The sequence below is a fragment of the Equus quagga genome, chromosome 11, assembly GCF_021613505.1.
Source record: "Equus quagga isolate Etosha38 chromosome 11, UCLA_HA_Equagga_1.0, whole genome shotgun sequence".
NCBI classification, from domain to species: domain Eukaryota; kingdom Metazoa; phylum Chordata; class Mammalia; order Perissodactyla; family Equidae; genus Equus; species Equus quagga.
Genome location: NC_060277.1, coordinates 85,395,342 through 85,421,976, shown reverse-complemented (window position 1 = coordinate 85,421,976; position 26,635 = coordinate 85,395,342). Strand labels below are relative to the sequence as shown.

Below are 26,635 nucleotides of genomic sequence, written 5' to 3'. Positions count from 1 at the left end.
GAAAGAAAGAGGACAGTCTAAGAGATCCAACATCCAAATAACAGAAGTTTCGAAAAAGGTGAACACAGAAAATAGAGAGGAAGAGATCAACAAGGTAACTCTAGAACTAAAGGACATGAGCTGCTAGACAGAAAGGGCCTAGTCAACTTGACAAAATAGATGAAAACAGATTCACACCAAGGCACATCTTTGCGAAATTTCAGAACACTCGAGAAGAAGAGGAGTCCACGGGCTTCGGGAAAGCAAAAACAAGTCCGATTCAAGGGATGAGGAGTAAGGAGAACCTCGATAGCATCTCTCCAGCAACAGTAAACACAAGTGGAAGTGGAGCGATGTCTTCAACGGCCTGAAGGAAAAGTATCTCCAACTGAGCATTCTATACCCTGATAAATAACCAGCTGTTGAGGGTGGAATAAAGACATTTTATAGACATGCAAGGACTCAAAAATATGCCTCCTGCGCACCCTTGCTCTAAAAGCTCCTGAAAGATGTGCTCCACATAAACAAGAGAATTCACCAAGAAACGGGAAGTCATTCACCCAGGAAACAGAGGATCCAAACAGGAGGGTGGAGCAGGGACATCCCAGGATGACTGCTGTGCTCAGACACGGAGGGTGTACTCGTGAAGAAGGCAGATTCCTAGCTCCACTACAAATCTGATGCGGGAGACCCAGTCAAGACCTGGAACCCACGTTTTTAGATGATGCTGAAGCAGGTGGTCAGAGACCACACCTTGAAATACCTGCCTGGCTTGAGAGCATCACAGGCTTTGGCATCAGGCTAACTAGGTTCAAAGCCCCAACTCAGTTGACTCCTAGCTGTGTGACATCAAGCAAGTTTTCTTCATCTGTAAAATGAGGATGATAAACTTGGCACAGTGCCTAGGATCTACTAAGCAAGCAACACAGGTTGGCTATAATAATAATTCTTATCATTGCCTTTAGTGGAATAGGAGTGTTTCCTCAGACTTGGTAATTTCTATTTTCTATTCAGGGAAATTTTCCAGATGATTTCCACTTAGGAAAGAGAGACTATTATTGTTAAAAAGCTTTTCCAGAAGCCTTAAACTTTTCATATCCTTTAGCTAATGTGAGAGGCTAAGGAAATACCCCTAAAACAGAGGAGTTACATACAATAGCAAAATATTAGAAACAACTCAAATAGTCAACAACAGAGGTAAGGTTACATAAGCTGTGAAATATATTCATAGACTGGAATATTATGCAACCATTAAAAACAAATTTATAAAAACATGTAAAAGTTATTTTGTAATGTTTAAATGAAAAAACAGCCAGATAGAGAATATATCTACCGTAGGATCAAACTTATGTATACAAAAAAGTAAACCATTGTTTACTTTCCATAAAAAGTAATGGAAGAAAATAGGCCAAAATGTTCAATCACAGGCTGTCTCTGGGGAGAGGGGTGGATGATTCCTTTGTCTTCCTTTTTCCTTGTCTGTATTTTCCAAATGTTCTATTATAGAACTATTTTTTTAAAAAGCTCACTTTTCAGAAGTATATTCTTTTGTTACCTTTTCAAATCTAAACTAATTTAAGGGCTCTGCCTGAACCAGGATTCACAGACGTGTATGTATACACATCATTCATAGGTGGCTGGGATCTGATCCCAGGCCTCACGATTCCCATTTAACGCTCTTCCCGTTTCACCACACTGCCCGCTCACTCTTCACAACCCAGATCATTAAACACTTGAGCATAGCTACTCAGTGCAGCCCAGGGACCATCAACATCAGCGTCACTTGACCACTTAGTAGACACGCAGACTCTCAGGCCTCTTCTCCAAGAAAAGGAATCACGATCTGCATTTTCACAAGCTCCCCAGGGCAAGGTTCTTAGAGAAGCAACAAAATAAGAGAAACTCTCTCTTTGATGGCTTAATTTAGATCGAAGCTAACTTGAATGAGCACCTTGAAACAAAGTGATCTCAGTCCCAACACTGGCTTTGTGACATCTAGCATGTTTCTCAGCTGCCCTGTGCCTTGGTTTTCCTCATCTGTGAAATGACCATGGTGCCTCGCAAGTGCAGAGATGGGAACTAGGGTGCAGTAAGACATTGTACACAGGGCTAATCAATGCACACAGGGCTAATCAGCGCTTTCTGTTAGACATGTTTCAGCAGGCCTGGCGCTCCCTGAGAACTGGGGCTCCTTGCACAGTGCTTGGCCTTGGTCATATATAGCAAGCCCTTGGTCAGTATATGTTTAACAACCAGCAAGAGCGCAGGCGGCATCCGTCAATTTTTGAGTTGGACTGTAGTATATAACACTCTCAAAACGGTGCCAGCTCCACTCCACACCAGACAGTGAGGAGGAGGGAGGATGGAGAAGCTTCACTCATACTGTAAATCATTCATACTAGAACTTTCTATGGTTACAGACATAGGGATCCACCCTCCGGCCTCTCTAACGCCCCTGCCTTATTGTTACTCCGCCCACCGTTCCCCCTAAGCCACACCCATGGGTCCCGCCCCTTCCGCCCAGCTCCACCCCTCCCCGAGGCCCCGCCCCCGAAGGCCTTCCCGTCCCACCTCACGCCTCCGCCCCGCCCCGCCCCGCCCTGCCTCGGGGCTCGCGCTGCAGGCCCCGCCCGCGGCCCCCCCACCCCTCTCGGCTGGCTCGGCGTGCGCGCCCGCTCGCTCCGCCTCTTCGCGGGTGTCGGCGCCCCGGCAGGCCCGGAGGCGCGAGGGCGGGAGGGCGGCTTGAGGCCCGGCCCCTGGAGCGAGGTAGGGCCCGAGGGGCGGGAGGGGCAGGTGCGCCGGGCCCTGCGGGAGCGGAAGGAGACGCGGGCCGGGCTAACGGTTCCGGACGCCCGCCGGCGCCGCGCGGCCCACGTGCGCCATCGCGCCCGCCTCCCGCGCGGGGCGGCCTGTGCGCTTTGATCGCACCCTTCCCTATGCCCTGCGAGATGCGGGGCGGCTGCGAGGCCGGAGGAGGAGAGAGGGTACGCAGTGTGGCCCCGCCGGGCGCCGCCCCCTCGGAGCACCCGGGAGGGGGAGCCGCGGGGAAGACGGTGCGCGTGCTCCTTCCTGGACAGAGCGGAGCCGCAGGACAGACGGCGCCCTCCGTTTTCCCTAACAGGCAGGGAGGAGGGCGGGGCGGGGCCGGCGAGCCCCAGGTGGACCCCGTCTGTTTCTCTCCTAGTGCGGAATCGTCCTTGGAGAGAAGATGGAGGGGGAGAAGCAGCCGGCGCCCTCCGAGGGCCTGTTTGCGGACGGGCACCTGGTCCTGTGGACGCTGTGCTCGGTGCTGCTGCCCGTGTTCATCACCTTCTGGTGCAGCCTCCAGCGGTCGCGCCGGCAGCTGCACCGCAGGGACATCTTCCGCAAAAGCAAGCACGGGTGGCGCGACACGGACCTGTTCAGCCAGCCCACCTACTGCTGCGTGTGCGCGCAGCACATTCTGCAGGGGGCCTTCTGCGACTGCTGCGGGCTCTGCGTGGACGAGGGCTGCCTCAAGAACGCCGACAGGCGCTTCCAGTGCAAGGAGATCATGCTCAAGAATGAGGGCAGGGCCTTGGACGCCATGCCCCACCACTGGATCCGGGGCAACGTGCCCCTGTGCAGCTACTGTGTGGTTTGCAAGCAGCAGTGCGGCACTCAGCCCAAGCTCTGCGATTACAGGTATGGCCTTTGTGGGTACTGATTGTCCTGGAATGCGTGGTAGGAGGCAGGATTTCCTGGAGTAGGCGTAGAGGCCTGCTTGGATCTCTGCAGATGGCCTGAACTGCCCACTTCGAGGAAGCGAGCTAATAAACATCCCTGCTTGTTGTACGTAGGAGCGGGGCAGCTTTGTCGTCATTTGCCGAGATGCTGCATCCAACCTCCACTCCTCAGCCAACCTGCCCTTTTGTGTAATAAAACTTGGCGCTCAACTTTCATCCAAAGTTCTCTGAGTACTTCATACTTCATGGCCACTGTGTGTTATGTTTTAGCTTTTGTTCCTATTGATTATCTCCGTTTTACGTAGGGAAAAATGAAGTCATCAGTGAGACTAGGTTACCGGTTTGGCATCAGTGAGAGCTAGATTACCAGTGTCTTTAAAGGAATTTCATAATCTCTCTATAGGTAAACTTTGGTCTTGAAGATTTGGGATTAGTTGGAAAGAAGACATGAATTGAGTATTGTTTTATTTCCTCCCCTTATTTGCGTCCGTGCAAAATTAGAAAAAAATGGCTTCCATAAATATCTTAACTGCATTTCAAATACTCCTTAACAAATCATGGTGCTCTGATCCTCCACTCAAATGGTATTTCTAGAGATATATATCTGGCTGAGTCCCTGCTCTGCTTGAAACCCTTCACTTGCTCCCGTCACTTACACTGATGGTCTTTCAGTGTTAACTGCGGGTGCTGAACACAGTACATAAGGTCCCACATGCCCTCTGGACCCTGCCTGCCCTTGTAGCTTATCTACCAGTACCTTACATTAAACCTTGTCTGCCAGCGACATCAGGCTGGTTATGGTTTCCTTAAAATATCAGGCTTTTTCCTACTGCCCTTCTTTTTCTCAAGGCTTTTCTCTCTGTCTTAAGTATTCTCCTCCTGGCCAGTTTCTAGGCATCCTTAAAGAATCATCTTGTGCCTTTTCATCCAGGAACCCTTGCCTGATCTTCTACCCACCCTTGCCCCCAAACGTTTGCTTCTTGATAATGGCATAATATCCTGTATCCCAGCAGTTCTGGAAGGTTTCCAGACCAGCAACATCACTTGGAAACTTGTTAGAAATGCAAATTCTAGGGTTGCCAGATTTAGCCAACAAAATATTTGGAATATTTGGGATACACTTATTCCAAAAAATTGTTTGTTGTTTATCTGAAATTCAAGTTTAACTGAGCATCTTCTGTTTTTCCTGGCAACTCTGGCCCCACCCCAGACAAGCTGAATCAGAAACTTGGGCTGGGGAGCAGCAGTCTTTGCATTAGCAGGTCCTGCAGATAATTCTAACGTTGGAGAACCACAGCTGTATTTGTGTACCTTTTTAGACATGAGCCTCTGTCCTTGATTTTGTATCCTCCCCTTTGAGCGCACTGGATGTTTATGATGACAGATCTCCTTTTCCTTATTAGCTCGTCTTTAGGGTTCCTGAATAGTCTGTACCCAGCATGCTAGAACCCCTCACCCATAACAGAAATTGTCTGTGTGTAATTTAGGAAGTGTTGATTATTCCCAGGAGAAAAGAGCACAGTGTCCTCCAGTTGTACATGTTCTGCAATGTTCTGATTTATTTTAGCCATTAGTTTTATGCAGGATTACAGTCTGTTGTGACCTTGTGAGAATATTTTAGAAAGAGAAACAAAGATATCTATTTAGAACCTTTAGACACAGACCGGACTGTCCCTCTCTGGAATTTACCCAGCCCGTGTCTGCATGACACTCTCGAGAAGGCCAGGATTTTAAGTGAACTCGGAAGACTGTTGAACAAGTTAGCATTTCAGGGGGTGGTAATGACAGGTGGTAACTGATTCTGAAGCCTGCAACCCAGTCAGACTGCAGAGTAAGTGACAGTGGCCCTTTAGTTTATATGCATTCCATCCTTGTTTGATTCTCACACGTTGAGCATCTGTTTTCTGCTGGCTCTGTGCTAGACTCTCCCCTCCTGTATGTTTTCTTCTTTTTTGTGTGTACTCCTGCATCTACCCCCAACCACGACAGTGTATTCCGGCAGCTGGTAACTTATCGTCCCTGCCCTGTACTTCCTTTCCTTCTGCTCACCTCTCTTCTGACGGAAATAGGGAATCAGGTTATATTGTTAAGCACTCATTACATTTGTTAAGTAAACCTGTGTTCCTCATGGTGCTCTGTCTCTCATTAGGAAAACTTAAGGTGCCTTTTTATTTGTTTGTAAGACCTTTTCTTCATTACATTCCATCCCCCACCCCCAACACATGCACACACGCACGCTGATTAATAAAACAAAGTTTCTGACTCTTGATAGGTAATTACATTGGCCACTTTAGTCTTGGCTTTGATCTTAAATTTTACGTTTCTGTGTTTTATTGGTACATTTTTATTCATTTCATTAATTATCTGAAACAATGATAGATACCAAGTCATCTTCTAGAGCAGAGGTGGGCAAACTTTTTCTGTAAAGAGCCAAAACTAAGTATTTTAGGCTTGCAGACCGTAATGGTCTGTCATAATTACTTAACTCTACCGTCCATGGGAGTACAAACCCAGCCATGGACAACACATAAATGAGTGAGTGTAGCTGTGTTCCAGTAAAACTTTTTTCACAGAATCAGGCAGCAGATGGATCTGTAGTTGCCAACCCGTGTTCTAGTGTGAATTTCATAAATGACCATCTCAACTTCAAGTATAATTCTGTTGCCTCCTCCAGCCCACTAAGGAAGAGCGCTGTTGTCAACAGGTAACTGTAGAGAAAATAATAAGCAGTGTTGCCAACAGTTTGTTTTCCTTTGTGAAAGTTCTTTTTAAAAGCATAATGCAGTCAAACTCCTGTGCAAGAATCGCACGTAGGGTAATGTTCTCTGTCTTCATAAGGGTTTTAGTTACATGAATATGTTCATTTGTCAAAACTCAGCAAACGTACAGATTTATACATTTCATTGTATGTAAGTTTTACATCAAAAGAAGAAAAACCTATAAACAAATAATGGAATCCAAGTAATGATATGTGTGCTTGCCAAGGTATTTAGGAAGTATTCTGTTTTTCTGAAATTTACTTGAAATGCACCAAAAATAAAATGGATTAATGGATGGATAAAATATAACAGAGCAATTACAGTAAGATGTTAATGCTGGAATGTAGGTGGTGGGCGTACCTGTGTTCACTATAAAAAAAATTTTAATGCACGACATTTTAAAAAGCAAGGTCACCATCCTGTTTTTTTTGGAAATACTTGCTTGAAGTACTGAGAGGTGAAATCTCATAATGTCTGCAATGTATTTTCAAATGATTTAGCAGTATATGAGTTTATATTGAAAGAGAGAAAGCAAACGTGGGAGAAAAAATTAAGAATTAGAGTGAAGGGTTGGTTTAAGGGTATTCATTTTGCTCTTTTTTTGATTTCTGTATAGGTTTAAGATTTTTCAAAATAAAAAGTTGGGGAAAAAATCAGAAGCAATTACTCAGTGACATGATTACTAAAACTAAAATAAGATCAACACATTATAACTAATGTCTTATTTTCCCATCAGGTTTGAAATCTAGATTGAGTTAAATACTAATTACAAAATATGTAAAGAGAATACGTCTCAATTTTGAGTATGATATTTCTAAGGAAAAGTATAATGTCAAATAACTAGTAAGACTCTTGGCTTTACCTTTACAGAGCAAAGGCTGATAATAGCCATCATCTTGGTTAAAAGAATCTTTTCTGAAATTTATGAAAATTTAGTAAAGGAGAAAAGGTGTCACAAATCAGCGGGAACAGAAAAGATGATTTTTATAAATCTTGCTAGGACTAGTGCCTAGTGCTCTTTGAGAGGAAAAGAGTTAAATCTTCGTATCCCACTGTACACTAGTATCACCAAAATTAACTCCCAGTGGATTAACCAGGGGTTCCTAGTTCTTCAAAAAGGTTCCAGGAAAGCCTGACACTTTCACGAGATTCTCAATGGGATCTGTGGCCCCAGAAGGTTAAGAAGCACTGCATTAAAGACAGAAGTGTGGGAACAGAATTGGGGGGCAGGGGGATAACTATAGGTGGGTATTTATCTTATTTGGAAATGGTAAAGGACTTCGAAGAATAAAAGCGTTTAAATAAACTGCAAAGGGAAATACTGACCTATCTATGAAAAAATAAAATACAGTAAAAAGGTCAATTTAAAAGACAGCTGAAACAAGTTTGCAATCAATTTAACAGAAAAGTTGATTTCCTACATAAATAAAAAGTGCATACAGTTATTGAAACCTAGTAAAAGATGAATATAGGGCGTAAATCAATTTACAAAAGCAGGCCAAAAACAATTCAGCTTCACCTAGTGATCAAAGACCTCCAAATTAAAACAATAAAATACTTTTCCTGTCTATCAAATTATCAAGGAAAAGTCTTTAAGTGCTGATGAGCAGTATTAGCAAGTGTTATATGTTGGACACCTTCTTGACTGGTAACAAGCATACTGGACACACGTATTTAGAACCTGAGGAAAATGCATTGACTTAACTTCTGAGACTCCAGGGAAACAATCTCATTTATGTTTAAGGTTGTTCATCATGTTGTTTATACTTAGAAAAACTATCTAAATGTAAAAAAAAAAAAAGGTCGGGGGCCGGCCCCACGGCCGAGTGGTTAAAGTTCCGTGTGCTCTGCTTCAGCAGCCCAGGTTCACAGGTTTGGATCCTGGGCACTGACCTGTTCCACTCATCAGCCACTCTGTGGAGGTGTCCCACATACAAAAAATGGAGGAAAACTACCAACGGGTGTTAGCTCAGGGCGAATCTTCCTCACCAAAAAAAGGGGGAGGGGTAAATAAATTGATATCTCCATATGATATGATATTATGCATTCTTTACAAACCATATTTTTTAAAAATATTTAATGGCATAGGGCAATATTCATGATACAATGTGGGAAGAAAAATACTACCCAGATATATACACATTATATCCTTAACCTGAAAAACAAACATATGTGCACTATAAAACTGAGAACAAGTACATCAGAAAGTTAAGAGTAACTGTCTCTGGATGATTTTTACTTGATGTCTGTATTTTCTAAATTCTCAAGCGTAAGCTGATATTACCTTATTTAAAATCCAATTTAGAAAATTTATACAAGCAGTTCATGAACATATTTGGTTTTTAGAAACTCAAACAATACAAGAGAAATATAGAGTAAAAAGTGAATGTTCTTCTCATCCCTCCCTCCCTCTTTCCTTCCCAGAGGAAACCATCGCGGAATAATTCAGCGAGTATCCTTTAGAGTTATTTTCAATAATAATACACCGTTGTAAAGTTAATAGTAGAGCGGGAGGTGGAGGTGGTGTGCTTTGGCTGCCTAAGCGGTCTGTTGTAGTTTCTCAAGCTCAGTTTGAAAGCGAGTATTAGCACTGGTTACCACGCATGTTGTTTCACAGTTTTCTCTTGAGCAGATCATGCAGATAACTCTCCTGTTAGCAGTAACTAGGACTCTTGAGTAAATAGCAGCGATTGCTTGACAACTCTGAACATCCAACTGGAAAAAAACCTTAAAATAGAAGTCCCAGAGAGTTAACCTGGGGTGAAAGAGTTTCTATCCTCTCTTTGTTCATTATTCATTTAATTGTAACCATTATTTTCCCTCGGCCTGCTTTTGTCTGTAGGGTTAGATCCGCCTTAGCTGTGAGTGGATTAAATACTTAGCAGATTAATAATAGAAACCAGGCCGTTTACCAGCCCTGTTCTCTGCTTGTTTCACCCATGGGTCCAAAGGTAGAGGCAAATCTGAATGTAAATGTCTTTTGTCTGTGTTTCAAATGCAAACATACAGATTAGTTTTGTATTAACCCCCAACAAGAAATTCACCATTTTACTGCCTTTACTAAAGTGTTCGCAGATGGTTATAAGGTAAGATATTTTCAAGCTGGCCCTTGAGCGCTTCGGGGACCCAGGCCAGCGGGCATTTAAGCCTTGAGACTTTAGCCTCACAAATTTACTTCAGCCAAAGCGCAAATAATCAATGCACAAAACCATTGTTCTAGACCAGCTTTTTTTGTGTGGATTTTATCTACTGATATTTACCGTGTTATAAATTAAAACTAAGCAGTCATTTAGATATTCATTTTTAAAATAACAGTAATGGTAGCATAAGTATTTTTATGAAAATAAGTGAAAATTTAGTGAAAAGAGTGACATTGTTTTACACTTTTGGTACATTTTGTTGGCTTAGAAGTCAGCTAGATTCTCCTATCTATCCCCTTTCTGCATTCAGCTTATGAATATAACACATGTCATACATCTTCTGGAAAACTGCTGTATACTTTTGAGAGAATGAAGGTGGAATAACATCCTTTTTTTTTTTTTTAAAGATCGGCACCTGAGCTAACATCTGTTGCCAGTCTTTTTTTTTCTTCTTCTCCCCAAATCCCCAAATACAAATACATAGTTCTATATTTTAGTTGTGGGTCCTTCTAATTGTGGCATGTGGGATGCCGCCTCAGCATGGCCTGAAGAGCGGTGCCATATCCGCACCCAGGATCCGAACCAGCGAAACCCTGGGTCACCGAAGCCGAGCACGCGAACTTAACCAGTTGGCCATGGGGCCGGCCCTGGAATAACTTCTTAATATTATTATTAAGATGATTTTAACCTCAGAGATGCCCTGAAAGGATCTTGGGGGCCCCAGACCACACTATAAGAACCACTGTTAGGTTAAACTGCCAAATACGTTCACACTTTATTGCTCTGTTTTGGCTATGCAGATACAATCCTAAATCTTTTATTTGCCAGATTTTTATGCTCAATGGTGATGAAATTACTGTTTTAATTGTTTTGACAAAAATGATTGGTCTGCAGACCAGTAAGATTATGGTTTAAAATTAATTATTGTCTTTGTTTCTTCCTTCCTTTAGGTGCATTTGGTGTCAGAAAACAGTACATGATGAGTGCATGAAAAATAGCTTAAGGAATGAAGAGTGTGATTTTGGAGAATTCAAAAACCTCATCGTCCCACCAAGTTATTTAACCTCTATTAATCAGATGCGTAAAGACAAAAAAACAGATTACGCACTGGTAATCACAGTTTATTTTTCCTTATATAACTGACTTCCAAAAAGTTGTTTAAGTCAGTGTGTGAGAGAATTACGACTGTGTGTGAGAGAGGCATCATTGTGGTAAGCCGTAAAACCCTGCCCAGTTCCTAGAGATGTGCCACAGATTTTGGCTCTTGAGTTCTTTCGTGTCTGCAGGGAGATTGGAAATGTTAGATTAGTGGTTCCTGAATCACTGCCTGCATCTGAATCACCTGGGGAGCTTTTTAAAAATACAGATTCCTGAGTCCACCTCCATCCCCTTTGGTTTAGTAGGTCCAGGGTAGGTCCCAGGAATCCATATTTTTTTAGGGTCCTCAGATGGTTCTGGTGAACAGCCAGCTAAGGGATTCAAGCTTATTGCCAGTGAAAAGAAAGCACTGATTTTCCTCACATGTTGTTCTAAAAGAATTTTTCCATTTGGAACTTTACATGGGTGCCTGGAGATAAGTTAACATTGCGCGTTAGATGTCCCCACAAGTAATGTTGAACATTAAAGCTGTCAGCAGCACTCTGCAGTGTGTGTGTGTATGAAAATTGATAGAAATGTATCTCTCAGTCTTTATGTAGCTTTTAGGGATTAACTATAAAATTTGCATTTATTTCCTGCTTTAATATGCCAAAATTAAATTGAACTATTTTATTTTAAAATTAAATTGTGTCTTTTCCAGGTTAGGATTTTATATCTTAAATGTCATCTTTGTCAATATTCCTGCAAAAGAAAGAGGCATTTTAAAATTTAGAAACACTATGTTTAATGTTGTTGTAATACGTATTTTTTAAATGTACAGTCCCTTATGTATCTGAATTCAATCTAAGATCACAAGAGATGAGAATCAGTAAGTACAACCATGGAACATCTTCATTAATGTTTACATTCACAAGGAGAAGGGCAGAGGAAAGAAATGGTTAGAAAAACATAAATTTCATTTAACTTTGGCTTTGCAGAAATCTGGATTCTTGAATCTTTATTTCTGAGTACCCCATTTAAAAAAGAGAAAAACTTTCAGACTAAAGTACATTGGAATATATGCAGAAAAGGACAGTCAAGATAAGAGAGCAGAGAAAATCAAGTCCATTCTATGAACAGCTGAAAGAGCTTGAAATGTATTGCCTGGGAGACAAGACTAATAAAAGCTATAATGTGTCAGGTGTTTGAGCCCAATGGCTGCATAGAAGAAAAAATGAAATCATTTCTAGTTGTCTCAGGAAGCAAAATTAGAACAATAAATGAAAGTTATTGAAAGACCCATTTTTAAACTCAATTTAAGTCAAAACTCTTTAATAATTTGACTTAGCAGTGGAAGGGGCTGCCTTGTTAGTGAGTTCCTTCTTACATGAGTGTCCGAGCATGTGCTGGATGGCCATCTAGAGAAATGTAGAAGAGAATTATACAGGAAGTGCCAGTTAAATTCGTTCATCTCTAAGGTCTCTTTCCACCCTGAGAATTCTTTGATTTCTATATGTATTGACTGTACTGGGATAGTTGTTTTTCTCTCAGCAAATTTACAGCGTTGTTTTTATCAAGAAATTAAAAATTTGTTGCTCACCGTCTTTGAGATATTAAACCCTTTTCACTCGCATTAATTTTTCAGCTAGCCTCTAAGCTTGGAAAGCAATGGGCTCCTTTAATAATCCTGGCCAACTCTCGTAGTGGAACTAACATGGGAGAAGGACTGTTGGGAGAATTTAGGATCCTCCTGAATCCAGTCCAGGTAACTAAAGAGAAAACTTTCTGTATTAATCTTTTCATTTTCTCTAAACTGTAATGGTTAATGCTTCAAACCAGTAATCACCTGATTATAGAAAAGAATAATAATTATAAAATTATCAAGCCATTTGAACATGTGGAGAAAGAGGCACTTCCGTAGTGGGGAAATAAAGGGTGTAGCTGCGTTAGAAAACAGTTTGGCAGTTTATTAAAAAGTTAAACATAAATTCACCATACGAGCTAGCAATCCCATTTCTAGGAAGCTACCCAAGGGAAAGGAAAACATATGTCCCACAAAGACTATTATGCAAATGTTCATAGCAGCATTATTCATAATAGCCATAAAGTGGAAACAACTAACTGTCCATTAATCAGTGAGTGGATAAAACAAAATGTGGTGTACCCGTACAGTGGAATCTTATTCAGTGATGAAAAGGAACAAATGACCTACATACTACAATGAATGAACCTCAAAAACATGCTAAGTGAAGGAAGCCTGCAGGGGGGCCCACATTGTATGATTCCGTGTACGTGACGTGTCGAGAAAAGGGGAACCTAGCAGCACAGAGCAGGTTGGTGGTTGCCTAGGCTGGGGCGGGAAGTTGGGAGCGGCTGCACGTGGACGTTGAGGGATCTTACTGGAGCGATGAAAAGGTTCTAAACCGGATCGTGGTAGTGGTTGCACAACTCAGTAAACTTAGTAAAAATCATTTAATTGTTCACTTTAAATGGGTGAATTTTATTATGTGTAAGTTAGACCTCAATTTAGATAAGAAAAAAAGGACCACACCATGAAGATGGAGTTTACATGCTAGCAGCTTCTACTTTGAAAAACTAAACAACCCATTGTGCCACAATCAGAAATGCAACAATAGCCTTCTGCCTTCCAATTTGTATTTTTCCCTTTCAACGTTATACAACTTAAGGAAATTATAAAAAATGATTAAAAAAAAGGAAAGGTTTCCCCACACAAATACATCAGTTGTTTTCATTTGTGCATGTTCTTTCCATGAATTGTCTCTGCATTTACATGTCAACATTACTGTGACAATAATCTAGATACAGGTTTACATTCTATTTTCTTTACTTAAAGGTATAAATATTTTTCCATATTGCAGCATAATCCTTATAATTACATGTGTAATGACTAAGATAATCAGTCAAATGGATATATCATAATAAATTTGTCCAGTCTCCTGCTGTTGGAGGCTGAGTTTCTCTCCAAGGTAGTACAACTATAAATAATGCCACACTGAATACCTTTATACACAGGGCATTTTCATCTTTCAAAGTATTTTCCCAGATATTTACAGAATTATAGATATCAAGGATTCTTATATCTTTACGTCATTTTATGCATATTACAAAATAATTTTCCAGAAATGTGTACCAACTTGTACTAGTAAAGGATTTTAAAAATTCCGTATGAAATACGAAGCACTAGTTAAAGGTGAACTTAGCACATTCAGGTTTCCTGTGAACAGGAAGGAGGCAGTGTGTGTAATGGGCAGACGGTAGGATTGAGTTATGTGCCAGCAGTTGATTATCAGGAGAATCGTCGGCAGGGTATTTAACCTTCTGTACCTTGATTTCCTGGTCTATGGGATGAGGCTTACTTGTGCTTTGTAGGGTCAGTGTCGGGATGAGCCACAAAGGGTATAGTCTGGCACAGTGCCTGGCTATTGTTAAAGACAAATGCCTCATAGCCAGGAGTGTGATTTCCCCATATCTGTACTCATCTGAAGGGAAATCATCCTCACAAATGGAGGACAGTGATAACTTTTCCCTTTTCTTTCATTTCTAGGTTTTTGATGTAACTAAAACTCCTCCTATCAAAGCCCTGCAGCTTTGTACTCTCCTTCCCTGTTACTCAGCTCGTGTGCTTGTGTGTGGAGGGGATGGGACTGTGGGCTGGGTCCTGGATGCAATTGATGAAATGAAGATTAAGGTATCAATCTTTGAGACCTACTTGCCTTTCACAGAAGTATTGCCAAGATAATTATATAATATTTTTGGTTGTATTTTTGATTATGCAGATGAATATTAGAAGACATCCCTAATTTTGAATGTTATGCTTAAGCAGTTGACATTACCTGTAGCAAAACAACATACTGTTCTTGTATTTGTATCTTTCTTTCTTTGGTCTTTAAATTTTACCAAATTTGATTACCCTACACATAGTCCGAAGAGAAAAATCTAACTACCTTCTGTGTCCTAGGGACAAGAGGAATACATCCCGCAGGTTGCAGTGCTGCCTCTGGGAACAGGCAACGATCTGTCCAACACGCTGGGCTGGGGAACAGGTTATGCGGGAGAAATCCCAGTGGCTCAAGTCTTAAGAAATGTGATGGAAGCAGATGGAATTAAACTCGATAGGTAGGTTGTACTTCCTGCCAAAGGTAGATTTCTTGAGTTTTTGTTTAAATTATTATTTATAATTGTTTGGTTCATATTGTTTGGTTCATAAATGAAGACTTGTTTGGTTATAAAGTTAAATGTAATTTAAGTGTAAAAGACTGCGTTAGTCGTATTTTTGTTGCTGTATAATTTGGTGTCGTGTGAGGACTGAGGTCCTCAGTTAGCTGAGTACTTCCTCAGTGTTTGCGTGCTCACTCAGAGATGCTTGTCTTTCCCAGTGCTGCTTTACCAGGCGAACCTCATCTACCAGGCATCCAGAGTTGATTGGTAATCATTCTAGTTAATTAGCAGTTAATTTGGTAGTAATTGCTCATTTTTTTTTTAACTTCTGTTTTATAGGTGGAAAGTTCAAGTAACAAATAAAGGATACTACCACTTAAGGAAACCCAAGGTATGTTTTTAGGGCTTCAGTTGCAGGTAGTCTCAGCAGAGACGTTGGAGGCCTCTGTACAGGTGTGGCGCTGTGGAGGGCACAGAGGCAGAGTGCCCATCTCTAGGGAGCTGGTCCTGGAGCAGAAGGGAACGCACGTGCTCAGCTCCCAAGTTGGACTGTAAACAGTGCTGAGGAGAGAACAGGCTGCAGCTGTGCTTGGTCCTGCCCTGCTAGAGCAGGCTGGAAAGATTTGGGGGGAAGTGACATGTGAGTTGGTCCTTAAAAGGGGAACACAACTGAGATCAACAAGAAAGGAACAAAAGACTTTCCAGGCAGAGGAAATAGAGACTAAAGGGTGCAAACCATGGGTAGCAAGTAGCAAATAATCCTGAGATAGCAGATCTGTATTTTCAAAAAGATACTCTGGACATAGCATGGAAATAGTTTGGAAACCCGCAGTAGGGCAGAAGCAGGGGAATGTTAGGCATGAGGACAATCCACAGACATTTTAGAGGTAGGACGAATCAAGACTTGACAGCTGATTGGCATTAGGGGAAGAGAGAAAATATGTGTTACTACTAGATTTCCAGTTTTTATGACTGGATATATGGAAATGACATTGACCAATATAAGAAAAATAGAGTTTCAGGTTTGAGTAGGAGGAAAATGAGTTAGAATTGGGGCATATCAACCTTGAGGCTGTGGCACATTGAACAAGAAGTTGGAAATTCAGACTTATTGCTCAGGAACGAGACAGAGCTGGAGATGCAGTTTGAGGAGTCCAGGCTGGGTTGAGATGTAAGATAAATTAAGGGGAGACCACGAGGCTGGGTTGAGACTGATAGGAGCTGAGATCCTGAGAGTTGCAAGGAAAGTAGAAAGGAATGTCATGGGAGAACAGGAGTGGGAGGTCTGGGTGCAGAGTAGAGCCCTTCTAGATGATAAGAGCTGAGGTGCAGCGCATTAAACCAAAGTGGAAAGTGAAATTCATATCTGTGTTATCAGCCTTTGAACTCTAAAGCCTCTGAAGCTTTATTTCTGGAAACTTCACTGGATGGCATAAAATAGTTCTGTGTGAAAAGTAAAATCAGAAAGGATTAAATTTTCATAAAGAACGTAAAGACTAAGATTTACATATTTAATATATGACAGGTTTGGACTGAAGCATAATCTGCTGCTTATTCCTACCGTTTTTCGCAGGAATTCACGATGAACAACTATTTTTCTGTTGGACCTGATGCTCTCATGGCCCTCAATTTTCATGCTCATCGTGAGAAGGCGCCGTCTCTGTTTTCTAGCAGAATTCTTAATAAGGTGTGTTGGATAACATAACATTTCCTGCTTATCACCGAAGGTACAGTAACAATCAATAGTTAATTATATCTAGCGCTCTTTCAAGTTGATGCTGATAGAACTACCTTATGGAAGCATTTACCTGCTGTGTTTTGTGTTAGACTGTCAAATTAGATCCTTAGATGTATTTTATTAAAGTATTTTATAACTGACAGATTTTTTTGAAATTCAAAGTAACAATGTTTGACACCGTGTTCTACTTAGATGGCAACTAGATGGAATGTATGGTAGCTTATCTTACTGAAATGGCAACTAAAATTGGAAAGAAATTTTAGGCCGGATAAATTTTTGGCGAAGCCATTAATGGAAAAATAGATTTCATTGGGTGGAAGAAACTCCAAAAGGCAGATGAGGTTAAAAAAAAACGGAGCAGTTTGTTTACCATGGCCTTTAACTCAGACCATTGCTCTGGTTCCTGTTACAGCTGATGCCTTTGGTGGACGTTTTGTTTTGGAATTGTTTTAATGACTTTTGGTGATTGAGCAACAGGATGTGAAAAATAAACACAGAACAGTTTTGTTCCTGGTTCTGTTGTACAAATATTTCCAATTTACAAATAGTTTCCTTTTATTAATATGGCTCCTAAGGCAGTAAGTATTGCTGTTTGTGCAATTGGTAATTAACGTCTCTGCTTCCATCAGCCTTTCTCTACTCGAAGGTGATTATCAAATGCTTGCTAGATTTCTCTGTTACTTTCATTAAGTAATTTGAAGTACTCGGAAAAGGTGGAATTTTCTAACTTTAATAGAGTATTTCTTTATAAAATGTAGCTTTTTGGACAAACTGGGAGGAAACACCATGTGGGCACATACCACTCCTATCCCACACTCCCCCTGAAAAATGGGCTAATTAAACTCAAAAGTACTGGTGTGCCTTCTTCCCGACAGTACACCGGGTCTCGTCCGCACCAAGGAAACCCGGCCCAGCAGGCGTGCCAGGGAGCTGGGCCAGGGTCTCATTCTTGCTTACAGTTGTGAGAATGCCTTAATATCATGTTTTCTGTCCATTTCTCCTAGGCTGTTTACTTATTCTATGGAACCAAAGATTGCTTAGTGCAAGAATGTAAAGATTTGAATAAAAAAGTTGAGGTAAGCTTTTAAAGTTTTAGGCAGTCTCTGGATTTTGAAGTTTTTCTTTTTAAAACAAAAATGCTGAATTTTCTCTTAAGGCATTTCACTAACATATGTGGCGCATGTGTGCCAGGCACTTGATCAAATGCTTTCTACACGTTATCCCACTAAATTCTCACCACAACCCTGTAAGACAGGTACTGTTATATTCTCATTATGCGGAAGAGAAAACCATTTGAAATTAAGTAATTTGCCCAAATTCACACAGTGCCCAAATACACGTGTAATCAGGATTTGATCCCATGTTCAGCTAACTCCAGAGCCTGTTTAACTCATGCTCAGCAGCTTCCGTTCATACACGATGACCAATGTGAAGTTACCTCACACAGTGCCTGACTCATGAGAAGAAGCGTAAACCCAGAGTTTCGTTTCGTTTACAGTTGTGGAAACAGTTGATTGCGGTGGTGATGTATCGCTGTTACCTACTAAAGCCAAATAAAAATGTATGAGCAGTGAAAATGGGATACTCTTGAATGCTTATTGCCACAGTATCCCTGGTATCATGATATGGCAAAGTCTCGTATGTGTCCCTTGCTTGCTTCCAGGAGAATCCGTAATGATTAATAGCAACGGCAAAGACATTAATACAGAAAACCTAGACCTGGTAAAATAAGTAAAAAGGGAAGAGCCAAACAATAAATAGCTTGGGAAACAGTGAAAAAACTGAGCAGGGAGCAAGGAGCCTGATTTTACATAAGCCACGGGGAGCGGCGTGGTCAGGCAGACACTTAGCTCACAGCCTTTGCAGCCGCAGCACGCAAGGCATGGCAAGGTTTCCGTTAGGAAAGCGTCCTTCTGCTTCATCGTGTTTCCTTTCTCCTAGGCTTTGGTAGCATTGGTGGAATGAAGCATACGAGGTAGCACTTTATTTTTTTGTCTGATATTTTATTCATACAAAAATTATTTGTGAAGCCACACACAAAATGCCAGGCACTGACCTAGGTACTGGGGATACAGTGATAAATCCCTTGCTCTAAGTTTACAGTCTAGAGAGAAGAAAGACATTTAAACCACGTTGCAGTGCAGTATGGGAAGGGATATGATCAGGAAAGTATGCAGTTTTATAGGAATAAATAAGAGCAATACATAACCCAGGGGCTGGAGAAACTGTCTAAGGCAAGTGACTAACAGGGAAGTCTTTCTGGAAGAAGTGACAAGCTGGAATCTGAAAATTAAGTAAGAGTTAGCTGAGTGAAGAAGGAGATGCAAGTTGTTCTTGGCTAAGAACAGCATGTGCAAAGGCCCATAGGCAGGAGAGAACGTGGCCTATTTGAGTGAGTTCAAGCTGGTGCATAGCTCGCAGGAGGGAAAGAGGCAAGAGCTGAGGCTGGAGAGTTGGACAGAGGCCAGATCACATTGGCCTGCTAAAGAGCTTGGATTTTCTCATGAGCATGAGTCAAGCCATTGAAGGGTTGTAATTAGAGGATGACATTTGCATTTTATATATGTCAATCCAGCTGCTCTGAGAGACGAATAAGAGGAGAGTAAAGCTAGAGACAGACCAGTTAGGAACATTTTAGGGAAGAGAGGATGGTATGTGACTAGGGTACTATTAGGAATGATGGAGAGGGATGGATACTTAGTAGTAGTAACAGCTGGTTTTGGTGATTAATTGGATGTGGAGGGTAAAGGCAGAGAAGTCAAAGGTGACTTCCAGGTTTCTGGCTTAGGCGGCCACGGGGGATGGTGCTGCTCTTTCCTGGGAAGGAGATTGGCGGGGGTTGCAGAGAAGATGCTTAACTCAGTTTTGTACATAGGAGTGTTAGGTGCCACAGTCAGTTGGAAGTGTTTTGTGGGCAGTAAGATATACAGATCTGGCCCAGTTCACTTTCCTGGACCAGCAAAATAGAGCTGTCAGCACAGAGATGGCAGTTAACAATATGGAAGTGGCTAAGATTTCCCTCCAGGGTCTGTGGCGTGAGAAGAGGAAGGAGCCTGGTACCTCGCTGTGAGGAGCGCGTCGACACGAGGTAGGAAGTGGAGCTGTCAGCAGCACCTGAGGAGGAACGTCCAGAGAAGTTGAGCCTGGGTTCCGGAAAGCAAAGGAAGAGAATATTTCAGGGAAAGAGGGAGAGGGTCAGCAGTGTCTGGTCCTCTTGAAACAGCAAGTTAGATAAGGCCTGAAAAAAATCATGGGATTTAACAAAAAGGACATCATTGACCTTGGCTGAAAAAAGAATCATTTGTTGTAATTCATGTATTGTAACAAACATTGAACCAGGTGGGAAAGACCAGATTACCTTGAGTGAGGGGTAGGAAGTATCTTCTCTTACACGTGCATCTCTCACGTCGTATAAATAGGAAAATGGCTGTGAATTCTAACTGGATGTGTCTGGAAATAGTGTGCCCCATAGTAACTAATACTTGTATTTCTTTAAAGCTAGAACTGGATGGGGAGCGAGTAGAGCTGCCGAATTTGGAAGGTATTATAGTTCTGAACATCGGATACTGGGGCGGTGGCTGCAGACTGTGGGAAGGGATGGGAGATGAGACCTACCCTCTAGCCAGGTATGTCCTGCGTGCAGTCTGTTTTTTTTATATCACTGTCTTCTTCAAAGCAGTTTGTTGTTCTTTATAGACTGTTAGCATTTTTCCCTCAAGTTTTCTTTTTTGTATACCTCGTTAATATAAATATTTAATAAGTTGATGGTCCACCCATGTTAAAAGGTAATTGTCCTGACATGATTGATTTTATTTTATTGCATCATATAATCCATATTTCCTTTTCCCAATTCTAGGCATGATGATGGTTTACTGGAAGTTGTTGGAGTGTATGGGTCTTTCCACTGTGCTCAGATTCAAGTGAAACTGGCAAATCCCTTTCGAATAGGGCAAGCACATACAGTGCGGGTAGGTGAAATATTGCTGTAACAGGCTGCTTGGTCCCAGTCCATTTCTACACCATTGATCTGTAGAAGAAAATACACACTCTGTAGCTTTCCTTAAGCAGGGGTTACAGTGTGTGCTGGTGATCGCTCTCCACCAGGGGCTCAAGTGGGCTGGGGAAGAAACAGGAAATATGGCCCTCAATCCAGCTGAAGAAATAGAGCGTTTGGTGGGACAGAATCCCTTAAACAATCAATGAATAAGGATGTGTTCGGATTAGTTTTCTAAGAATGAGATGCTAAGAAACGTCCCTAAGAAGGGTCAGGGGATTGTGGATGATATTATTAAGGAAGACCTTAATGAACCTTTTTGGAACTGACGTTTTTTCTGATTATTTGTTCGATATTACCAGCTGATTTTGAAGTGCTCGATGATGCCGATGCAGGTGGATGGGGAGCCGTGGGCCCAGGGGCCCTGCACTGTAACCATAACTCACAAGACACACGCACTGATGTTATATTTCTCCGGAGAGCAAACGGACGATGACATCTCTAGTGCTTCGGATCAAGAGGACGTAAGGGAGACTGAGTAGATGGATGGGGAAATGCAAACTTAGGGCAGATCCTCACAGACGAGTAGATACATACTCAGCCAAAAGCAGAAGTTCTCAACTACTTAGTCCTAATTTCACCAGTAGTACAATGGGTATACATTTATGTAAATAGCATTCCAAAAACAGCCAGACTTCCAGTTGTTTACAAATGTTGGTTCTTTTTAAAAGCAGAACACTTTGATGGGAGAGTACTAACTTTAGAAAGTCACCGAATGTTCCATGAAGGTGAGATGTTTTCCATGGCTTTCCATTCGAGAGTGGACTCACTCTGAAGCATTTGCTCTCGTTCCTCATCCTTGAACCACACATCTGAGGAATGCATTGTACAGCCAGCAGGATGGGGGTGGAAAAGTCATTTCCATGTTAATTCTTAATGTGGCAACACCAATAAGATTTTAAAAATTCACTTGCTTTTTTAAAAGGAGATGGTTAGTGTCAAACCTCCTGCAGCTTGCCCCTTAAAATTTCCTACAGCCCAGCACTGGGTGGATCCCTAAGTATCTATTTCCAGGAAACCCTAAAAGGGGAAGTATAAAGGCAAGACAGTACCCAAAAATTTTATTATAATTTTTATTTTAGGAGCATTTTCAGACCCCAAATGTCATCTGGTTAACCCTGTTAATGCCATGTTGAGCTGAAATTTCAGCATCTTGTTATAACCCAGTACAGCCAAAAGAGAACCACATAATTGGTAAAAGTTAACATTCAGAGCACTTTGGATTGAAGCGCATGGGTTCTGAGCTGGACAGTTCACCAACCTCTCTTTTGGTTAAAAGATAGTGTCAAAAATTCAAAAAAATGTACTAAAGAAAATTTACTAGTCAGATTAATTGCTCAAAAAAAGTTCAGTAATGACTGCTAAGTTTTAAAAATTCACTGGTCTTCTAGTATTTTGAAATACAATAGTGTTTTGTATACAAACGACTTAACACACTTTCCCCTTGGGGAAGTAGACAGTCCTCTGCTAAAATGTTTATATCATATTTATTTTAAAATTGAAGATATATTTTTTTTACTTATTTATTTTCTTTAATGTGGTATACCTGTGTTTAGTGTTTACAATATATGGCTTCATTTAATAAGTTAAATGGGTCACATAAATTCTGTCACAGTCAGATAGAAATGTAGCCTATTGACTAAGTAATTAAAACTCATAATTCAATTCTCCTGATATATATTATCCAGATACTCTCATTCTTCGGAAATATTGCTCAATGCTTTTGAAAGAGGGGGAATGAAAGCACTGGCAGTGGACTTGTGGGTAACTGAAACTTTGTTTCATTGTTTTACTTGACCCTCAGTTGCCAAAAACTCACCAAAGTCTGATGGTCAGCTCTGCGAGGCTTGTGTTGTTAACCAGCCTGCCCCTTAAGCATCTATTATGAATCTGTCATCCATGAATTGCCATCAACTTAAATTTGAGTCACCTTCAGGCCTGTGCCATGTTTTGAAGGAACAACTTAGTAGCGTATACGGTAGTCAGTACATTATATAAAATACTTGTTTTTGCTTAAATTAGCCTCTTCCAGATCTCAACAGGAGATGCTAAATTCTAGTGTTGAAAGGTTTCGTGAGCAGACATGTTTTCTCCTTATTCATACAGCTTTCATGGTAGGTAACCTGTTGCAGTGGTGGGAGAGTTTTGTAGATTTTCTTTTATCTGATCATGTTTTTAATATAATGAGTTTTACTCTTTAATTCATGGTCAAAATTGTCACACATAGCACATTTTATAAATACACTGTTAAATTCACGTTGCTTTAGGCTGTATCTTATTTATGATTCACAGTGCTGGTTGTATAATCAAAGTAAATAGTTACTTTGGGATATCAGAATTAAAATAATCAAAATATCTATATAGTTTTTTGTAATTGTTAAAACTATATTCTAACCATAATGTTACATTAGATTTAGAACAGGTTTGTATACAACATCCTCATTTGTTTAAACAAATTGATTTTTCAATTTTCATAATCCAGTGAGGTTTTTTCCTACTGACCCTTCATGAAGTTTTCTGTTTCATTATTCTCTCAGATCTGATTTTTGTTTCAGAAAGTTATTTCAGAATACCAAATCATAAAATACCTTATTGTAGCAAATTCACTTATTTTTTAGGCACATTTCCCCAGCATTTCAAATAAATGTTTAGGCATGTGACTTGCTTTAAATAAGTATAATTTACAAGACTCATGTTTGCAAGTTATACATTAGGGTAGCAGTTGTTTACATGCCCAGGAATTCTACACGTTATGGAAAATAATTTGCCACAAGACTTTCCTGTTCCATTTTAAATTGTCTTGATTTAAAAAAAATAACTTCTACGTCCTCAGGAAGAACTGTATGAAGTAAAGCCTATCTCCATGTCTGTTTTCAGATTTCTCTCATCTCTTACTGTCCTAACGCATTCCTAACTCCTTGTCAACCTAGTGGCTTAAATACTGAATACCTGGCAGCTCTTACGGATCCCACAAGTAGACAGTGATCATTTTCAGTGCTTTGTCATGTTTAATAGAAATCATACTGACTTATGTCTTAAAATACAGATCATCTAATGGTAACATTACATGATCTTAAATGTGTTTTAGATTTTCTGCTACAATTAGCTATGAACCCTAAATGTAGCTAATGTTTATAAAATTTTATAGTCAAAATTATTTATTTTTATTTTTTTAGGGTGTGTCAAAAATGTGTAGTATTTGCTTTTTGAAATGTTGCCTACTTGAGTTGTAAAATATACTGTGATTCAGAAATTGTAAAGTCCTTTTTGTGCTGTAAAAATGAATACTACCAGCATGTCAAAAGAAAAACAGTTTGCATTTGTAATATAAAGTAAAATTGTATTTAATGTATATTACGGGATTTTAAATTTGCACTAACTAGAAGACTTTAAAGGTTGTATTAATTTACAGATTCATGTGGATCCGAATACATAATTTGTACTTGTTCAGCCAAAAAGGTCAATAGAAGAGGTGATAGTTTGTGTGGTTTTCCCTCAAAATGGTAATACTGAAGCAAGAACCAGCACTTTATATTCAGAATTTTCTTTTAATTCTACCTAATTTGGGACAATGGCATGTAGGTAGATTTATTTTTGTAAAATATCTAGAAATTCAAAAGGAAAAAATAGTGTTGTTATTCTATGCTAATCTAAATGAAGATGTATTCTCAGCAACAAGACAGAAGAGGTGGTTTTGGTTTTGCTTTTGCTTTTGAAAAGTATGCCCCTGCTTTTCTCAAATTTTCCCTTTTAGGCCCATCTCCTGTTTCTCTCAGTGGGACTGCAGGCTTTCTGCAGCATCAGAACCACCTGGGAGCTGGGGAGCAGCGCAGATGCCTACACCCGGCCACCCCAACTTGATGACTCAGTCTCTGGAGACGGGACATAGGCATCTCTGGTGTCATTAACAAGCACCTCAGGCCCTTCTGCTGCACACTGAGGTTTCAGAGCTGCTGGTCTGTACCTCACGTGTTCACTCAGGGCTTTCGCCCCATGGATACCAGGCAGAAAAGTGGAATTAATTGGATGTTCTTGAAATTGTTTTTCCTTCACTCCACTAACTACCCTCTTCTCCCCAAATCTTTCTTCTAAAAGAAGCCTATGAAAAATTTGTTCGTATCATATCCAAATTGATATATTTGTCTAAACTCTGTTGCATACAAATCAGTAGCTTCAGATTCTTGCGTGGCACCGTAGGTTTTGATCCATGATCCCTGGCCTGCTGGAGGACAAGCAGTGCTGCAGGGGCTGCTGCTTCCTCACTTGGGTCAGCGCAGCCCCACGCTGGGTGCTGCTTCAGATAGGATTTCAGTAGGTAAAATACTTCCTCTTTGCAAAATAATATTCCACTGTTTTTTTAAAGGGTTTGGAAGCCACTACTCTAATGACTCTGTCACCTGGTTAATTTTCTACTGATTTTTACATATTGAGAAATCTCATGTTTTTTGATGGAAAGAATATTTTGAAGGTCTCTGTTGCTGCTTGGAATATGGCCGCTTGGCCATTCACAAGTGTTAGAGGCATTCTGTTGGATAGTGAAGCACTGACTTAGCCTTGGTTTCTCCTATTTCTGATTTTAGTGAAGTATAGGAATGGTCTGTGTATTTAGTAAATACATACACACACGTTTACCCCCATGAACCTGACTGTGTAGTCGGTGCATGAGGCTTGCTGGTGTCAAAAAGGTACATTCCAAGGTTCTGGAGAAAGAATCAAAAAATGTCACCCTTTAATACAGAAGTTCACAAAACTTAAATGATTGAGCTTAGTCACGGTGGAACTGTGTGCAGAAAATAAGTCAGTCAGAAGCTACAAATGTCAGTGTACTGCTGCTGTGAGACCTAGGACGCTTCCTCAGTCTGCGAGGATGCCCTGGTGTTAAAGGAAAAGTGTCAGAGTGGAACGCACTTCACAGAAGGTGAACTGTAATCTGGGAAATCTCCATCAGGGAGCACTTTGTGATGCCGATTTACCATGTTGAAAAGAGAGCTGGAAAGTGAGGTTGCTTTCCTTGTTCCTCCAACATGGTCTAGGCAGGAGGACGTCCTGATTTGATGACGAGGCTGGGCTATCTGTGAGCAAATTGCTAAAGAAGGCAGGACGCTGGGCTGGTGGGATGACAGGGGCTCAGAAGAAGACTTGCTCTCGTTGCCCCGCTCCTGGGCTCTGCCAGCAGCCTTTCTCTCGGACTCCATCTGCTTGAATGAGCCCTACGGATAAACTGGCGCTCGGATTTGTAATGGTCTCGTTCAAACTTAGAGCAGCCTGAATCCTTGGCCCTGATCACTTGCAGGTGAACTGACTGAATGCGATCTGTGAACCCACAGTGTCGAGGACACTTGTGATGGCTTCTCTGAAGCAGCCAGCTGGCCTCTTGCACTTTCTCCCCCACTCTGGCCACAGTTCTGTGTACCCACCACTCAATTACCACGGGTTAACTGCTTTTGTTGTGTTTGGTCTGTATTGTGGTCAGTGCCTACAGATGGAAATGTGAATTAAAGCATTTGATATGTTGAAGATGTTTGCTTGGTTTTTAATAAAATTAAAAATGCAGCACTTAAAAAGTATGGTCCCGTATTGTTTTTTGACACAACGATAAGAAAATCGGTGGCTTTGAGTTAGTCTCACAGAAGACGGTCCTTGGTCCACAGCGGGACAAACATAACAGTATGTGGCAAGTTCTGGATCCGATACTTTTGGATGGAAAGGAGAATATAAAATTATATTGCGTGGCTTTTGTAGCCTCAGGTCATAAAGTGTACACACCCGAATGACACATAGGAGAAACACACATTCCCATGTGTGTAGACGCTCGTGGCACAGTAGAGCAGGAAATGGAATGAAATAAGTGAAGTGAATTGTTCTCATTTTCAGTTGGTACAGTGGAAAGTGTACAGAATTTACTTGAAATATCTAGGTTGGAAACCCAGCCTCTGCCACGGTTTAACATTGTTCCGCCTGCGCCTCAGTGTTCTTTGTAAAAGCGGGAGTTAATGCCCACCTAG

The 26,635-nt window shown here is 41.1% G+C and overlaps 1 protein-coding gene across 6 annotated transcripts; it reads left to right on the top strand.

Annotated features, from left to right (window-relative positions):
* The first annotated feature begins 2,621 nt into the window (after positions 1-2,621).
* On the top strand, positions 2,622-26,180 carry DGKE (diacylglycerol kinase epsilon). Of its 6 annotated transcripts, none has more exons than XM_046676718.1 (12): positions 2,622-2,745; positions 3,164-3,642; positions 10,533-10,692; positions 12,305-12,424; positions 14,225-14,368; positions 14,639-14,796; positions 15,178-15,229; positions 16,412-16,525; positions 17,581-17,652; positions 20,075-20,202; positions 20,433-20,544; positions 20,933-26,180. In XM_046676718.1, exons 2-12 carry the CDS (start codon positions 3,188-3,190, stop codon positions 21,110-21,112), a joined length of 1,695 nt encoding a protein of 564 aa, XP_046532674.1. In that variant the 5' UTR covers positions 2,622-2,745; positions 3,164-3,187; the 3' UTR covers positions 21,113-26,180. The 6 variants fall into 6 exon arrangements, 2 of the variants coding, with proteins under 2 accessions (XP_046532674.1, XP_046532673.1); XM_046676717.1 differs by lacking the exon at positions 2,622-2,745 and adding an exon at positions 2,763-2,963; XR_006890738.1 differs by lacking the exons at positions 2,622-2,745; positions 20,933-26,180 and adding an exon at positions 2,763-2,963 and having other exon boundaries at positions 20,079-20,202.
* Positions 26,181-26,635: the final 455 nt, after the last annotated feature.